Raw genomic sequence first — 13,915 nt, 5'->3', positions numbered from 1 at the left:
GAGTGTGTTGAGGGACACAAAACTAGGTTGATGGAAAAAGAAGTGAAAGGAAGGGAACATCAAGTCCAACCTCGGTGCCTTGAATCAAAAAAACAGTTTATAAACTGCATAAAGAGGCACACGCCAATTGTGTTGCCACTGTGTGAGGTGGAAGGAACTTCCGGTTCTTGCCTACCTGCCAGAGCCCTCGTGGAATGTCTCCCCACCCCCACCCTACCCAGACCCACGTGCCCTCTGCCCCTCCCTCACTGCAGAATGTTTAGATTCAAACCTGCCCCTCCTTCACTTGGATCCTGAGCGTCTGCTGAAGCAGGTCACTCTCTGGGTCCTGGTCTTGACTTTTCTCATTGAGGCTACCAGGCAGCAGTAGTCCGTGCCCAAGCCTGCAGGATGGCTTCAGAAGGAGGTAAGCCTATAGGCTGGGGGTGTGTTCTCAGAGACCCTGCCATCCCTCACATCCTTCGGGTTCACACGTGACACTTCACAGTGGGCACACAGTTGGACTGAAGTAGAGGGAGAAGAGAGCCCTGGACACACGAGGACATTTCACCTGGGGAGACTGGGGAGCCTGAAGAAACCTGAGACTGCACTGGGGAGGAGGGGTCATTGGAGGTGGATCAAGAGGAATTGCCCTGGCTATGGAGAAAGGATGGCAGCAGGCAGGTTGATTCTTTCTAGAAGGGAGACAAGCCACTTTGAAACGTGTGTGTAAGGATGTGTGTGATGTCCTGGTGGTGACACAGGGAGGGTCATGAGGAAAGCCTAGACCTGTCTTGTGTTCCTGAGACACCTGAAGCTTGCCTCACCATATCTTTCTAAGGCATTTGAACAGGAGCATACTGTATCTAAGGGGGCCGTGGGGAGAGATGGTCTTGGTGAGAAAACTATTCAGTGGGGCTGTGTGTGGCCACACCTGCAGTGAAGTGTCCTCTCCGAGAGCTAGGCAGGAGGTTACTCTAACTGCCGCAGCCCACACCTCATCCACTCCTCCCAGCCCAGAGCTCACTTCTCAGTTCAGGCAACTGTTGCTTTGGATTCAACAGGGGATGGGCAACCGTGTAACTTCAGCCAAGAGAGGGCTCAGATTCCTGAGTTGCTCTGAATTGTTCTTGCTTTTGTGGAATCGCAGTACTTCAGACCTACTTCATCTCGTCCCATATCTCATGGTGGACTCTCAGGCTGCCTTGAGAGGAAGAGTTTGTTCATATTTCATGTCACTCCTTCATGGACAGGGGACAGATGTGGAGTGGGGTTGTTATGGGTGGATTGTCTGTGAAGGCTGCTTCCTCTTTTAAAGGGGGAAGGAGTGTAGCCCAGGGGCAGGAAGACGATCTTCTGTGTTATTATTAAATGTCCTATGACACCTGTTCTAATTAATTAGGTGCACCGTGGCGTGTACCTTGTTCTCCTGAACAAGGATGTGTTCCAGACAACTTGATCGCCATGGCACCTGGCTTATGCCTGCTTCTTAGATTGTCTTTCCATTATTGGGAGCTGGAAGGGGAAGGACCACAGGCGGTCTGTACTCCCACGACCAATGTAACATGACAATTCTTTGGCCCTTGTTTAATCCTCTGCAGCCATCACTGGCTGTGAAATGACAGAATCTAAGGGACACGCACCTACTTCTCAGACCCCCCCCAACCCGCACCGCCTCCTAGGAACAGAACTCCTGAGTGATGACAGTGACTCTGGGCACTGGGGAGGGGGTGGCAGGACCTGGCCCATGTTACATGTCTGCTGTGGGTTGTTCTGAGATGCAGGTGCATTCTGGGCCAGTGTTAAGGGTTTGTATCAGGATTCCATTAGAGAGATATTTTCCAGCATTTTGTTTTGTTTTGTGAGGCTAGGAAAGAAAGAGGGGATTTCTACTGAGCATCAGGAAAAGGAGGACTGAGGAGGAGGTGGGGCCCCAATATTTTACACAGTGCCTGTCCACAAAGGGCCTTTGGGGGCCTAGAACTTACCTTGGAGAAGGTCCCTACCTGCTAGTACGCCGGCTGAGGGGCATTTCTCACAGAGCGGATGTCCACCCAGTTCCAGGTCTTGGGAGACAGCCTGTGAGGCTTAGGTGCCAGGGGGTGCCTTAGGGAGGTTCTCCAAGTCAGTGCTTGCTGAGGCGATTTCTTCTCGGCAGACAGGGTTCAGGGACCTTGGTGGATGGGCACGGGGTCGCCAGTGGAATAATTCTCAACTGGAGGTCAGGGCATGAAAATCACTTGAAGACATTTGCACGCTGCACAGTTTCCCTTGTCCAAGTGTCCCTGACCTGTGGAGATTTACACTCTGATGCCACAGAAAGCCTCAGTCCCACTTGCCCATTCTCCTCCTCCATTCACTCCTTTCCTTTGCCTCCACAGCATGGCCAGTGCTGGGAACGGATGTGACCGTGAACCCCGGTGCCTCCTTGTCTACTTTCACGGCAGTGCCCTTCCCTCCACCCACTCCTGGCGCCCAGCACCGGCCACCCTGGCAGCAGCACCTGCCACGTCCCCTCACCCCAGCATTCCCTCCTGGCAGCAGCCTGCTGCTGCCAGCTTTCCCCAGGACGCCTTTGGTGGCTAATGGTGGCCGTGGCCCCAGTGCCCCTGGGGCTTGCAACCTCACTGTCCAAGTCAGGTCACAAGGGAGGACAGTGGAGGCCCCCCAGACTCAGACCTTTGTCGTTACTCAGGCCCCCCTCAACTGGAGCGCTCCAGGGGCCCTCAGCAGGAGTGCTGCATGTCCTGCACCCGAATTCATAGCAACCCCTGTGATGGGGACCGTTGTGACTGCTCCAGCTGTTGGAGTTAGTCAGGCTGGCAAGGGAGGCTGGACCCCAGGCTTTCCTCCTCAAGCTCCACCACCAGCTGCCCAGCTGGCCCCTATCATTCGCCCAGTGAACTCTGGGCCATGGCCACATGGCACTTCCAGGGAGGGCCGCCTGGCCACCAACCAGTCCAACGCCTCGCAGGATGGCTCCTCTAACACCCAGAGCGTGTACAGTAACTTCCGACGTTGGCAACACCTCAAGCCCCTGGCCCGGAGACACTTTCGCCTGAGTCCTGATGGAGAAGCTTTTTCCTGCTTTCTCATGTGAGTGAACGCTCAGGGGGTCCTCAGCTTATGGGAGCTTTTAGATAAAGAGGAACTGGGGATGGACTCGCACGTTAGCTTTCTAGGGATACTGGAAGGAAGGTGTGAGGGCGATGTCCATGCTATGAGAAGGCACATTGTCGGTCACATGGGTGGGCCTACCAGTCCGTGACATCAGGACTGAAATGTGCCCTATCTCAACTGGCCCCACCACCCTGTGAGTCTGGCCAGCTTGCTCTTCCATGATTCTCATGGTAATATGGACTGAAGACTTGCAGTCAGAGAGGGTCGTGGTGTAAGGTGAGGAGCCAAGGAGTGGATGCCGCACTCTCCTGTGGTGCCGTGTCCTTCATACAGGACTTGAGCGTACATGGCCAGGGGAGGTCACTTCAGAGGAGGGGGAGGAGCGCGGGGCCCAGGAGGGCGCTTTATGCATGCCTCCACTTCGTTGTGGAGAATTCCACGAGGAACAGGCTGATGGTAGAGCTCTCCTAAGGGCGTGGGCTCTCTCCCACTAGACTTGTGAGCCTGGCAGGCATTTCCATCCTAAACCTCCGGTCCCTCGTAAAAAGGGGACAATTACACTTCACTCAGAGGACTGTGCAGAAGACGCCTTGGGCTAATCTATGAAGTGTTAGCAGATTGCTTGGCACATGCCACGCCTCATTGATGATAGTGATTTTTATGATGAAAATGCAGGCTTGAAGAGGAAAAGAGCTCCCCAAGGCAAAATGTCTCAGCTCTAGCCTGGGAGTGGATGGTCATCCTTGAGTGAGTGTGAGGCGGTGACAGCAGTGGCTGGGAAGGCTTGTCTTTGCCCTCCCAGACAGCCGCCTCTCACCCTCCTGTCGCTCAGTCATGCTGTGTTGAGTGATGTGTGGTCCACATTGTCGGGTGGGGTCAGGCAGGTGGGGGCTGGGCTGTGCCCAGAGACTGACCCCGAGGGCTTACAGCCCAGTGCTTCGATCCCTGGCCCGCCTGAAGCCCAGCATGACGCAGGAGGAGGGACTGTGGAGGGCCGTGCAGGAATGGCGGCGCATAAGCAACCTTGACCGGATGATCTACTACAAGATGGCGGAAAAGTGAGTCAGCGTCCTGGGCCCAGGGGCTGCGTGGAGGGTGAGGTGAGTGGGTGAGGGCAGGGTCTGGCCGTGAGGGTGCTCATCAGAGAGGACAGAGGAGAAGGGCTGTCACCCAGCACAGGGTCCCCGCAGCCCAGGGGCCCTACTGTCCTCCAGAAACCCCTCCCTCACCTTGAGAGTTTGAGACTTCTGTCCTTCCTCCACCAGGAGCTCTGCCTTCCCCTGATTTTGACCTACCCTTGCCTTGATATGAAGGTCTCAGGACGGGGCAGGGTGAAGCTGTGTGTCCAGTAGGGGTCCAACTCCGGCCATATGGGCTGGGCCGGGGAAAGAGCTCCACCCGCCAGCCTGCTGCTTCCTTAGTGGTGGGTGGCTGGCGGCCACTGACATAGATTTGGGACCTCCTCTCCTTATGAAAAGTGGCCTAAGTGGGTACCCTGGAATCCCTGAAGAAGCTGGGGAAGCCAGCTGTCGTCAGCCCAAGGGTCTCCGGCCCTTCCAGTGTTTGCTCCATGGTAATCCCCTTGGTTTAAGAAACAAAACCAAACAAACGAGTGCCTTTCAGAGGAAAGGAAGGCCTCTCCTCTAAGCTCAGCATCCACATCGTCCAGCCTCTCCTGGGCCCTGTCTCCAGGTTTATCTTCCAGGACTCTCATTCCCAGCCCAGGGTCCTGGATTCGGGCAAGGACCCCTGTGGGGAACACATGCCTGTTCCAGCCTCTGGCTGTCAGCCCTTCATGTGGTTCTGGATGGGGATGGGGGGCATGAGGAGGGTGCCCCCTGGGTCAGCCATGTGTCCCGTTGACCTGGTTCAATTCAGCGACCTGGGTCTATGCTGTTGAATGCCCTCCAGTGCTGGTGAGGCAGGAAGGGTCCCAGATCTTGTTATCACTTCCAGGAGCAGCTCTCTGCTGTGGACAGAACCTCACAGGGCCTTGACGGCCCCAAGGCACATCCTCTCCCAGTGCCTCATTCTTGGCTGCCTTTGTTGGGCTCCAGAACCCAGGCCTTTTTCTCAGGGTGGCCTGTGCCTCCGTCACCCCCCAGGTTCATGGAATTTGCGGCCGAGGAGGAGATGCACATTCAGCATTTGCAGTGGATGCAGTGCGCGCAGGACCTGCCTCCTCCAGCCCCACCGAAGCTGGATCCTCGGGGGCCCCCAGCCCCGAAAGTGGGCCTTCAGCCAGGCACCCAGCTTCCCACTGGAGCTGAAGGCACAGGTAACAGGGGCCTAGGCTTGGCCACCGTCCCCATGTGGATCCTTTTCTTTCAAGACAGGGGCATTGGTCTTTCAACCAAAACAGCCACCGAGGCGGGGGTTGGGGGGGTGGGGTCTCAGCTGCCCTTTGTCACTACGGGGTATTGACTTGGTCAGTTTTGTAACTCCTCTCACACCTCCCTGTCAAAGGACCCCACACGAAGTCTGCCTAAGTAGTGGGCTTGAAGGGGAGACCCCTAGAAAATTGGAGGTTCCCCACTTCCTTACTTGTGACTCTCTTAGATGACCCCCTAACCTCCCCTCTCCAACTGTGCATGAGGCTTCAGATGGTCCTGGCCCCTCCCACACCCACATCAATGTCCCCCAAACAATGCCCTCACCAACGTGCGGTCGGTGGTCAGGAGGTGGACCGGGAGTCCCTCACCTTCCTTCCCTTCCTCCTGCTCTGCCTCAGCCTGTGCTCCCAGGATGTGCGGCCCCAGGGCCCAGCCCTCGCACCCGAAGCCACACAGATCCCAGTGGCCCCCGGAGCCCAAGGCGCCCAAGGAGATTCCCCCTGAGACTGTGAGGGAGTATGTGGACATCATGGAGGCGCTGGTGGGGCCCGTCCACTCAGCCACTGGCGAATCAGATGCAGAATGTGGAGAGGATGGAAATGAGCTGAAGCAGGAAGAGGACAGCACCTACTTGGACCCGGGTCTCTTGAGCTACATTGACAAGCTGTGTTCCCAGGAAGACTTTGTCACCATGGTAGGCTGGGCTTGGAACCTGGGGTCTACAAGATGCCAGGGCATGGAACTCTCAGCACCCAAGATCTGGGTTCTGCTCAGGCCGATGGGACTTAAGCTCAGCTCCTTGTTCCTGAGCCTGGTGTTAGGGGAGGTTTACGCAGGTGTATGTGTGTATATGTTTGTGTCTGTGTGTATGCCTTTGTGTGTCTGTGTATGTGCATCTGTATATGTGCTCTTTTGTGTGTGACTGTGTATGTGCATGTGTGTATGTGTGTGTGTGTGTGTGTGTGTGTGTGTGCTGACCATCCCCGCCTTGAGGAGGAGAGTGGGGGTGGGTCTCTGCTTTGCACTTTCCCTCCTGGTCTTCTTGCGTCACAGGCCACTCCTGGCCAAGGATGCTCACAGCCTCTTCTTTCTGTCCAAGGTGGAGGCAGTCATTCACCCTCGATTCCTGGCAGAATTGCTTTCCCCAGACCCACAGCTGGATCTCTTGGCCCTTGCTGAGGAGCTGGAGCAGGAGGAAGGACTCACCCCTGAAGAAGTGAGCCAGGGGAGGGAGAGGGACACTTAGGGAGCCAGGGGACTCCAGGGGAGGGGGGACCCCAGGTGATCCAGGGGACAGGGGAAACCAGGTGGCCCAGGGGAGCCAGAGGAGGGAGGGATCGCAGGTAGAACAGGGGAGACAAGGGACACCCAGGAAGACCACGGCACGGAGGGACCCCAGTGAGCAGGGGAGAGCTAGGGCCCCAGAACAGGAGGCCCACATGGCTCTGTCCATCCCTTCCCTACCTCGGAGACCTGGCATGGGGAAGGGCCCTCTCTGGGGTGGGTACAGTGCAGGGTGATAGGAAGGAGAGGATGGGGAGCCGGGAGCGGAGGGAAGGACACACAGCTGGGAATAAGGTGCAGGAGGATGGCAGGAATGCCACCGTGTCTGTATTTGGAGTCTAGTCCTGGGGTCACCCGTCCCCTCCTCCCCCCCAGGGCCATTGTCCCACTGCCCAGTGCTCCTCCTCTCACACGTGCGTGTGGAGCCGTCACTGTCCTCCTCCCTCCTACCAGCTGGTGCAGAAACGACTCCTGGCCTTGAAAGAGGACGAGGGTGGGCCGGCAGCCCCGAGCCACAGTGCACCCGGAATGGGCTCAAGTCCATCTGAGTCCCACGCCGGCCAAGGTGCCCAGAGGCACGACCAAGACCGCCATCGAGGGGTCAGTGATGAAGCCTGCCCACCAGAGATTGATGTTGAGGCTCTTCATAGGCCCATCCGAACAGACACTGGCCCGTTCGTGCTCAGAGTCTTTGTTCCCTGTCGAGGACGTCAGGAGGTCTCTCCATTCCGGGCCGGACGGCCCTCCCCTCCCCAGGGTCAAATGCGCACTGGCCCTCTACTGGGACCCAGGGATGCGTCTGTTCTCAGAGAGGCGTCTCCTGTTCCGGAGGCCCGAGGGCCCAGGGACGCGTCCAGTGAGAACGAGGAGGCGCTCCCCAGCCTGGCCTCCCTCTTGGCCTCTCCGCAGAGCCTGCCGCCTTGCGGGCTGTCCCAGAGTCCTGCCCCTGCCTCAGGCCTGGCCTCCCCTGGAGGTTGGGGGGCCCAGAGTGCTCCCCAGGCCCCCTCCCCTCAGAGAAGAGGCCCCAGCCCAGCTCCACCAGCTGCTCCCAAGTCGAGGAAGCGGGCTCTGTGTGGGCGCCCAGCCGCTGCTGAGAAGCTGTCCATCCCCGGGGCTGGCCACGGGGTCTCTGCGAGGCCAGCCTTGGCTCTGGGCCTGGCTCGCCCCTCACAGCCGAGAAAGAGAAAGCGTGACACTTTTGTCACAGGGAAGAGGAGGAAGAAGAAGAGGAAGCACTGCAGCCAGTAGGGAACAGCCGGGCCGGCCCTCCAGGGCGAGCCCCCCAGGGCGGCCCCCAGGGGAGCCTAGGGGCTCCTCCTCACCCCAGTGCTGATCCTGGAGGATGTGGGAGGACGGGAGGGAGGGCAGGACCAGCAGGGCGGGGAGGGGAAGTGCGATTGTGGGGGGTTAGGGAGGTGGGGGAGGTGGGTGTGGGCAGGACCTTTGGAGTGATGTATGTAAATTGTGAATAAAGATAGTTTTCGTGGGAAATGCTCTCAGGCCACTGTCATCTTCTTCGTGTTGAGCTGCTCCATAGAGAGCGATCCTGAGAGGAAGGAAGGGTGAGGGAGGTCACAGGAGCTATGGATCTACAGGTGGCCAAACCTTTCCTCCACATAGACAAGGACTCCTCAGGCTGCCCCTGGGAACGCATAGCTCTCACTTTCCCCAGGGACCCCCTCACCATCCGCTTCTCTAAAGCCTGCTTGGCTAGGGGCCTTCTGGGGCATCTGTAGCATCTTCTGCATCCCTGAACCGTCTGGGGAGGGAGAGCTGCTTTTGTGCCTCTCAGCCCTCTGGACACTAACCAGTTTCTAGGACGGAGCCTGCAGATGGCCCTTGTCTTTATGGAGCTGCTCTCTGCTTCCCTGAAGTGGCCAGGCGATGGCGCTGGGGTGACCCTCCGCTCATCCAGGGTTTCCTGTGTGGGTGGCCTGACCAGAGAGGAAAAGTCTTGGCCATGGGGACAGGACTGTCTGCCTCGTCATAGCGGGAGCGTTCTCTAGTCCCACTGGGATTATTGCAATGTGGAGAGTGGTTGAGGCAGCTACCTCTTAATCCCAGTGAGGATGCAACGAGGGGAATGGGCGCGGGGAAATTCATGGGGCACCCGTTACAGGTGTGTCTAAGGGAAACGACAGTTGGGCCCCTTTGTGGAACTTGTGGGATTTCTGTGCAGCAGCATCTCTTTCAACTGAGGGAGGAGGACCCATCTGGCTGTGGCTGTGGGGACTGGCCTTAGGGGCCTAGGGGTGTGCAAAGACACCCCAGAACTACTGTCCCTTCCCTTTCCACCCATGGCTGGACATGTGTGTGTATTGGTATCCACACTGATTTGTATTCCCATAGAAAACAGTTCCTCCTGACAAACTATGACCGTGTTTCACAAGAACAGCTTGCTCACAGGGGCAGCAGGGGTGGGGGAGAGGTGTCTGCGGCCCCAGATCTGGGTGGGAGCTGGGATCCATGCTGAGGAGTGTGGAGGCCTCAGTCACCGTCCTGCGGTTGCCGGCAGAGACTTTGAATCATCAGAGCAGGGGAAATGACCCGCTCATAAGGGTGAGACGAGCAAACAATGAGGGGCAGGGAGCAGACCCCTGCTGTCTCCCCGAACTGCCCCCCCTCCCAGTCTGCTTAGCTTCCGTCACAGCCTGTGCTGGCCCACCTCTGAAGCCCCTTCCTCCTAAAGCACTCAGATGCTCTGATCTTTTGTAGACCTGCCCCGGGCCTCACCCCCCTTCCCTGCTGGCCAAAGGCTCTTCTCCAGGTTCTGAGTTCTGATTCCTTCCCCAGGACCCAGGCGGGGGTTAGGACAACAGGGACTCCCTGAACATGACCCCTACACCATCAGCATGCAAAACTGGGGCCGCAGGCTTCCACAGGTGGCATGGCTCTCTGCTGGACCCTGCAAAGAGCTTGGAGAAGAAAGGGGCTCATGTCTCTCCACCTCCACTAATCTGTAGGTCAGCCTCACAGGTCCTCCTCTGTCCAGGTGGGCAGCACATATGTGCTCCCAGCCCTCCTTGACCCTTTGTGAAAGAAAGTTTTTGCAGCTCAGTAGTCTATTAGTCAAGGTGTCTCAGGGCTTGTTCCTTTTGAAGCCCTACAGGAGAATCTGTTTCCTTTCCCTTTCTGTCTTCTAGAGGCTGCCTGCATTCCTTGGAATTAGTCCCTTCTTCCATCTTCAAAGTGCATCACTTTAATCTCTGCTTCCCTCATCACATGGTCTCTCCAACTCTGACTCTTCCTGTGTCCCTCCTATACAAATCTTTGTGTTTATATATAGCCCACCCAGAAAATTTATGATAATCTCTTCATCTCAAGATTTTTTACTTGGTCACAGCTGCAAAGTCCTTTTTTCCATACAAGGTGACATTCACATATTGTCATAGGAGGGGTTAAACACGGACCTTTTTGGGGAACCGTAATTTACCCTACTAGAAGAAATCCACAAGAATACCTACCATCAGAATCCACATGAATAACAGACTATGACCAAGTGGAATTTATTCCAGGGATGCAAGCCTGGTTCAATGGTAAAAAATCATCAATGTAATCTACCATATTGAGTCTAAAGGAACACATACTGTCACACCAATTAATACAGAAAAGGCAGTTAACGAAATTCAACACCTATTCATATTAAAAATGCTCAGAAAACTAGGAATAGAAGGTCACTACCTCAACCTAATAAAGAACATCTACAAAAAACCTACTTCTAACATCACATGAAATGGTGAAAGAATGAATGTTTTTCCCTGAGTTCAAAAACAAGGTTAGAATGTCCACTCTCATCTCTTAGTTTTCAATGTAGTACTTTAGATTCTAGTTAGTGTAGTGCAGCAAGAAAAGGAAAACAGAGGCATACATATTAGAAAAGAAGAAATATAATTGTCATTATTTACAGATGACATAATTGTCTACATAGAAAATTCCAAGGAATGTATAAGAAAACTCATAATAAATTATAATAAATTGCTGTAGCAGGATCTCAGAATATAAGATCTATATGTAAACATTAATACACAACATTGATCATATTTCCATATACTAGTAACAAACTGAACGATTGAAAACCAAAATTTAAAACGTAGTAAATAGGTTCCAGTTCAAGGTGGCAACATAGGAAGATCCTGAACCCACCTCCTCCCACAAACGCACCAAATCTACAGCTACATATGGAAAACTTTCCTCTGAAAAAAACTAAAAGATGGTGGAGCAACCCCTTCACATCAGGAAAACCAGAGGGAAACCACATCAAAACAGGTAGGAAAGGCTGAGACACAATTTTTCCATAAATCCCATCCCTGGTGTGGAGACACACAATCAGGAAGGAGCTCAAAACCTGGAGCTTCTCCCTGAGAGGTGAAGGGTTTGGACCCCACACTGGGCACTCCAACTTTTAAGGCTGGCACCTGAGAGATAGACCCCCAAAACATCTGACTTTGAAGACCAACAAGGCACATCCCATGAGACCCACAGGGCTGTGGTGGACTGAGGAACAGCTCTTAAAGGGCCTGTGCACAGACTCACCTGTCCCAGGGCCAAGTGCAGAAGCAGCCCTTTGAAAAGCACTCTGACTTTTTGTGAAAGAGACTCACTTCCCAATTTTAAAGCATTAATCTGAGGAACAGGGGCCTGCTGGAATACTCCCCAGGGACAGAGGCTGGCGGGTGCCATCTTCCTGCTCTCTCTCTGCCTTGATAAAGCTGAAAGGTGCCATCTTTTTCCCCCTTTTTCCTTTCCTGCAGGTGACAACTTTGTGCTCCAGCCAGCTGGCTCCTTCTTCCCTGCTCTTCCTCTGTCTTGCTATATACATATATTTTTTTCTTCTTCTTCTTTTTCTTTTTTTCTTTTCCCTTTTCCCCTTTATTCAGATGGTGTCATCTTTGCACTCTTCCCACCGCCTCACTCCAGCCAGTAAGCATCATCTTCACACTTTCCTTCTGATGTGCTCCAGAGAGCCAGAATCTCCAAGACGGGAGATCCCACTTTTGTGGCCTCCACTCAGGGGATGCTCCTTGATCACCTGGCTCTGGAGGCCAGGAGGGATCTCTTTTCTGCATCCCATGGGACTGTAACAATTGGAGAGACAGTTCTTGGCAGGATACCACCCCCAGGATGTACCACTACACATCAGACTGAGACACAGTCCCAGCCTTTACATGAAAAAGGCCTAGTTGCTAGTAGGGACAAAACTTAAGAGCAGGCTTCAGGTTCAGCACACATCTAGAGGCTACGGATGTGCTCTCAAGGAAGGTAGGCTGGGGGTACCATCTTTCCACCCTCACTCTGCCTTACTGCACTTCACTGGTATCTCCCAGAATGGAGCTTGTACACTCATCTGAAGCCCTGTTTTCTTGTGACTGCTCCCCAGGGAATATCTTCAGATTACTTGCTTCTGGGGCCCAGCAAGGCTTACACTTGCAATCTCACAGGACTGAATATATTTGTATTCTTTAAAAGCTGTTACCAAATTGTCTGGCTTCCTATCAACCTGAATCTAGGTGCTGACTGTGATCCTCCAGTTTGGGATGCTCACTGGTCTTGGCAAACCCTCAACTGCTGAGAGGGTGTGCCAAGTCTATTAAAAATAAACTGCTTAGACAATCACAAAGTTTTGAGAGACAACCAAGAGTAGACAGCGTTAAATGACAAGGTTCATCTGTCACACAGCTCTTCAAGACTGGGAGATGTGACTATTTCACTTAATGCGTAGAAACCAACACAGAGAGTCAAGCAAAATGAAGAAAGAGAGGACTATACTCCAAAAAAAGAACAAGATAAAACCTCAGGAAAAAATCTTAATGAAATGAACATAAGTAATTTACTTGATAAAGAGTTCAAAGTTATGGTCATAAAAGTGCTCACTGAACTCAGAAGGAAAATGGATGAAAACAGTGAGAACTTCAACAAAGAAATAGAAGATATAAGAAAGTTCCAAATAGAAGTCACAGAACTGGAGAACGCAATAACTGAACTTAGAAATACAGTAGATGAAGCACAAGAAAGAATAGGTGAACTCAAAGACAGGTCAGAGGAACTCATCCAATCAGAGAATAAGGAAGAAAAAAGAATGAAAATAATTAATATAGCTTAAGGGATTTATGGCACATCAAATGGAATAACATTCACCTTATAGGAACTCCAGAAGGAGAAGAGAAAAAGGGGCAGAAAACATTTGTAGAAATAATATCTGAAAACTGTTCCTAACTTGGGGAAAGAAACAGACATCCAGATACAGGAAGCCCAGAGAGCTCCAAAGCAGATCAACCTAAAGAGATCCATACCAAGAAATATTAAAATTAAAATGTCAAAGTTAAAGATAACAAGGGAATCTTAAAATCACCAAGAGAAGTACAACTTGTTACATACAAAAGAACTTCCATAAGACTATCATCAGATTTTTTAGCAGATATGTTACAGCTCAGAAGGGAGTGGCACAATATATTCAAAGTGCTGAAAGAAAAATCTTTCCAACCAAGAATACTTCACCCAGCAAATACTTCACCCAGTTATATTCAGAACTGAAGGAGAGATAAAAGAGTTTTCCAGATGACTAAACGTTAAAGGAGTTCATCACCACTAACTCAGCCTTACAAGAATTGTTAAAAGAACTTCTTTAAGCTGAAATGAAAGGCCGCTAATTAGTAACAAGAAAACACATGAAAGTATAAATCTCACCAGTAAAGGTAAGTGTGTATCGTAAAGGTAGTGGATTAATGAATTATAAAGCTGTATGAAGGTTAAAAGACAAAACTCGTAAAAAGACTTATAATTAAAATAATTAGTTAAGGGATATACAACATAAAAACATGTAAAATATGTCATCAAAAACATAAAATGTGAGGAGGGAGGAGTAAAAACTTTGACCTATGGAATGCATTCAAACTTAAGTTGTTACCAACTTAGACTGTTAAAAATATAAGTTGTTATATGTGAGCTTCATGGTAACCACCAAGCAAAAACCTAGAGTACATGCACAAAAGATAACAAGAAAGGAATCTAAACATACAACTAAAGAAAGTCATTAAGCCGCTAAGGAAGAGAGCAAGAGAAGAAAGGAACAGAGAAATCACAAAATAGCCAGAAAACAATTAACAAGATGGCAATAAATACATACTTATCAATAATTATTTTAAATGTAAATGGACTAAAGGCTTCAATCAAAAGACATAGGGTGGCTGAATAGATTAAAA

The 13,915-nt window shown here is 52.2% G+C and overlaps 1 protein-coding gene across 1 annotated transcript; it reads left to right on the top strand.

Moving 5' to 3' along the window:
- Positions 1-390: 390 nt before the first annotated feature.
- LOC132367813 (NUT family member 2G-like) lies at positions 391-7,964 on the top strand. Its single transcript, XM_059926403.1, has 7 exons — positions 391-406; positions 2,361-3,075; positions 4,029-4,157; positions 5,205-5,328; positions 5,881-6,126; positions 6,532-6,648; positions 7,170-7,964. The coding sequence occupies exons 1-7, from the start codon at positions 391-393 to the stop codon at positions 7,962-7,964; spliced, it is 2,142 nt and encodes a 713-aa protein (XP_059782386.1).
- The last annotated feature ends 5,951 nt before the right edge of the window (positions 7,965-13,915 follow it).

The sequence above is a fragment of the Balaenoptera ricei genome, chromosome 6 (assembly GCF_028023285.1).
Source record: "Balaenoptera ricei isolate mBalRic1 chromosome 6, mBalRic1.hap2, whole genome shotgun sequence".
Lineage (NCBI taxonomy): Eukaryota > Metazoa > Chordata > Mammalia > Artiodactyla > Balaenopteridae > Balaenoptera > Balaenoptera ricei.
The sequence above is the reverse complement of the archived record's forward strand: the minus strand, read 5'-3'. Positions and strand labels throughout refer to the sequence as shown.

What these genes read in the sequence shown, in the direction of transcription:
- LOC132367813 (XM_059926403.1), top strand. An exon ending in GCTTTTTCCTGCTTTCTCAT is followed by an intron (nt 3,076 to 4,028) that starts GTGAGTGAACGC and finishes GAGGGCTTACAG; the next exon opens with CCCAGTGCTTCGATCCCTGG. An exon ending in TACTACAAGATGGCGGAAAA is followed by an intron (nt 4,158 to 5,204) that starts GTGAGTCAGCGT and finishes GTCACCCCCCAG; the next exon opens with GTTCATGGAATTTGCGGCCG.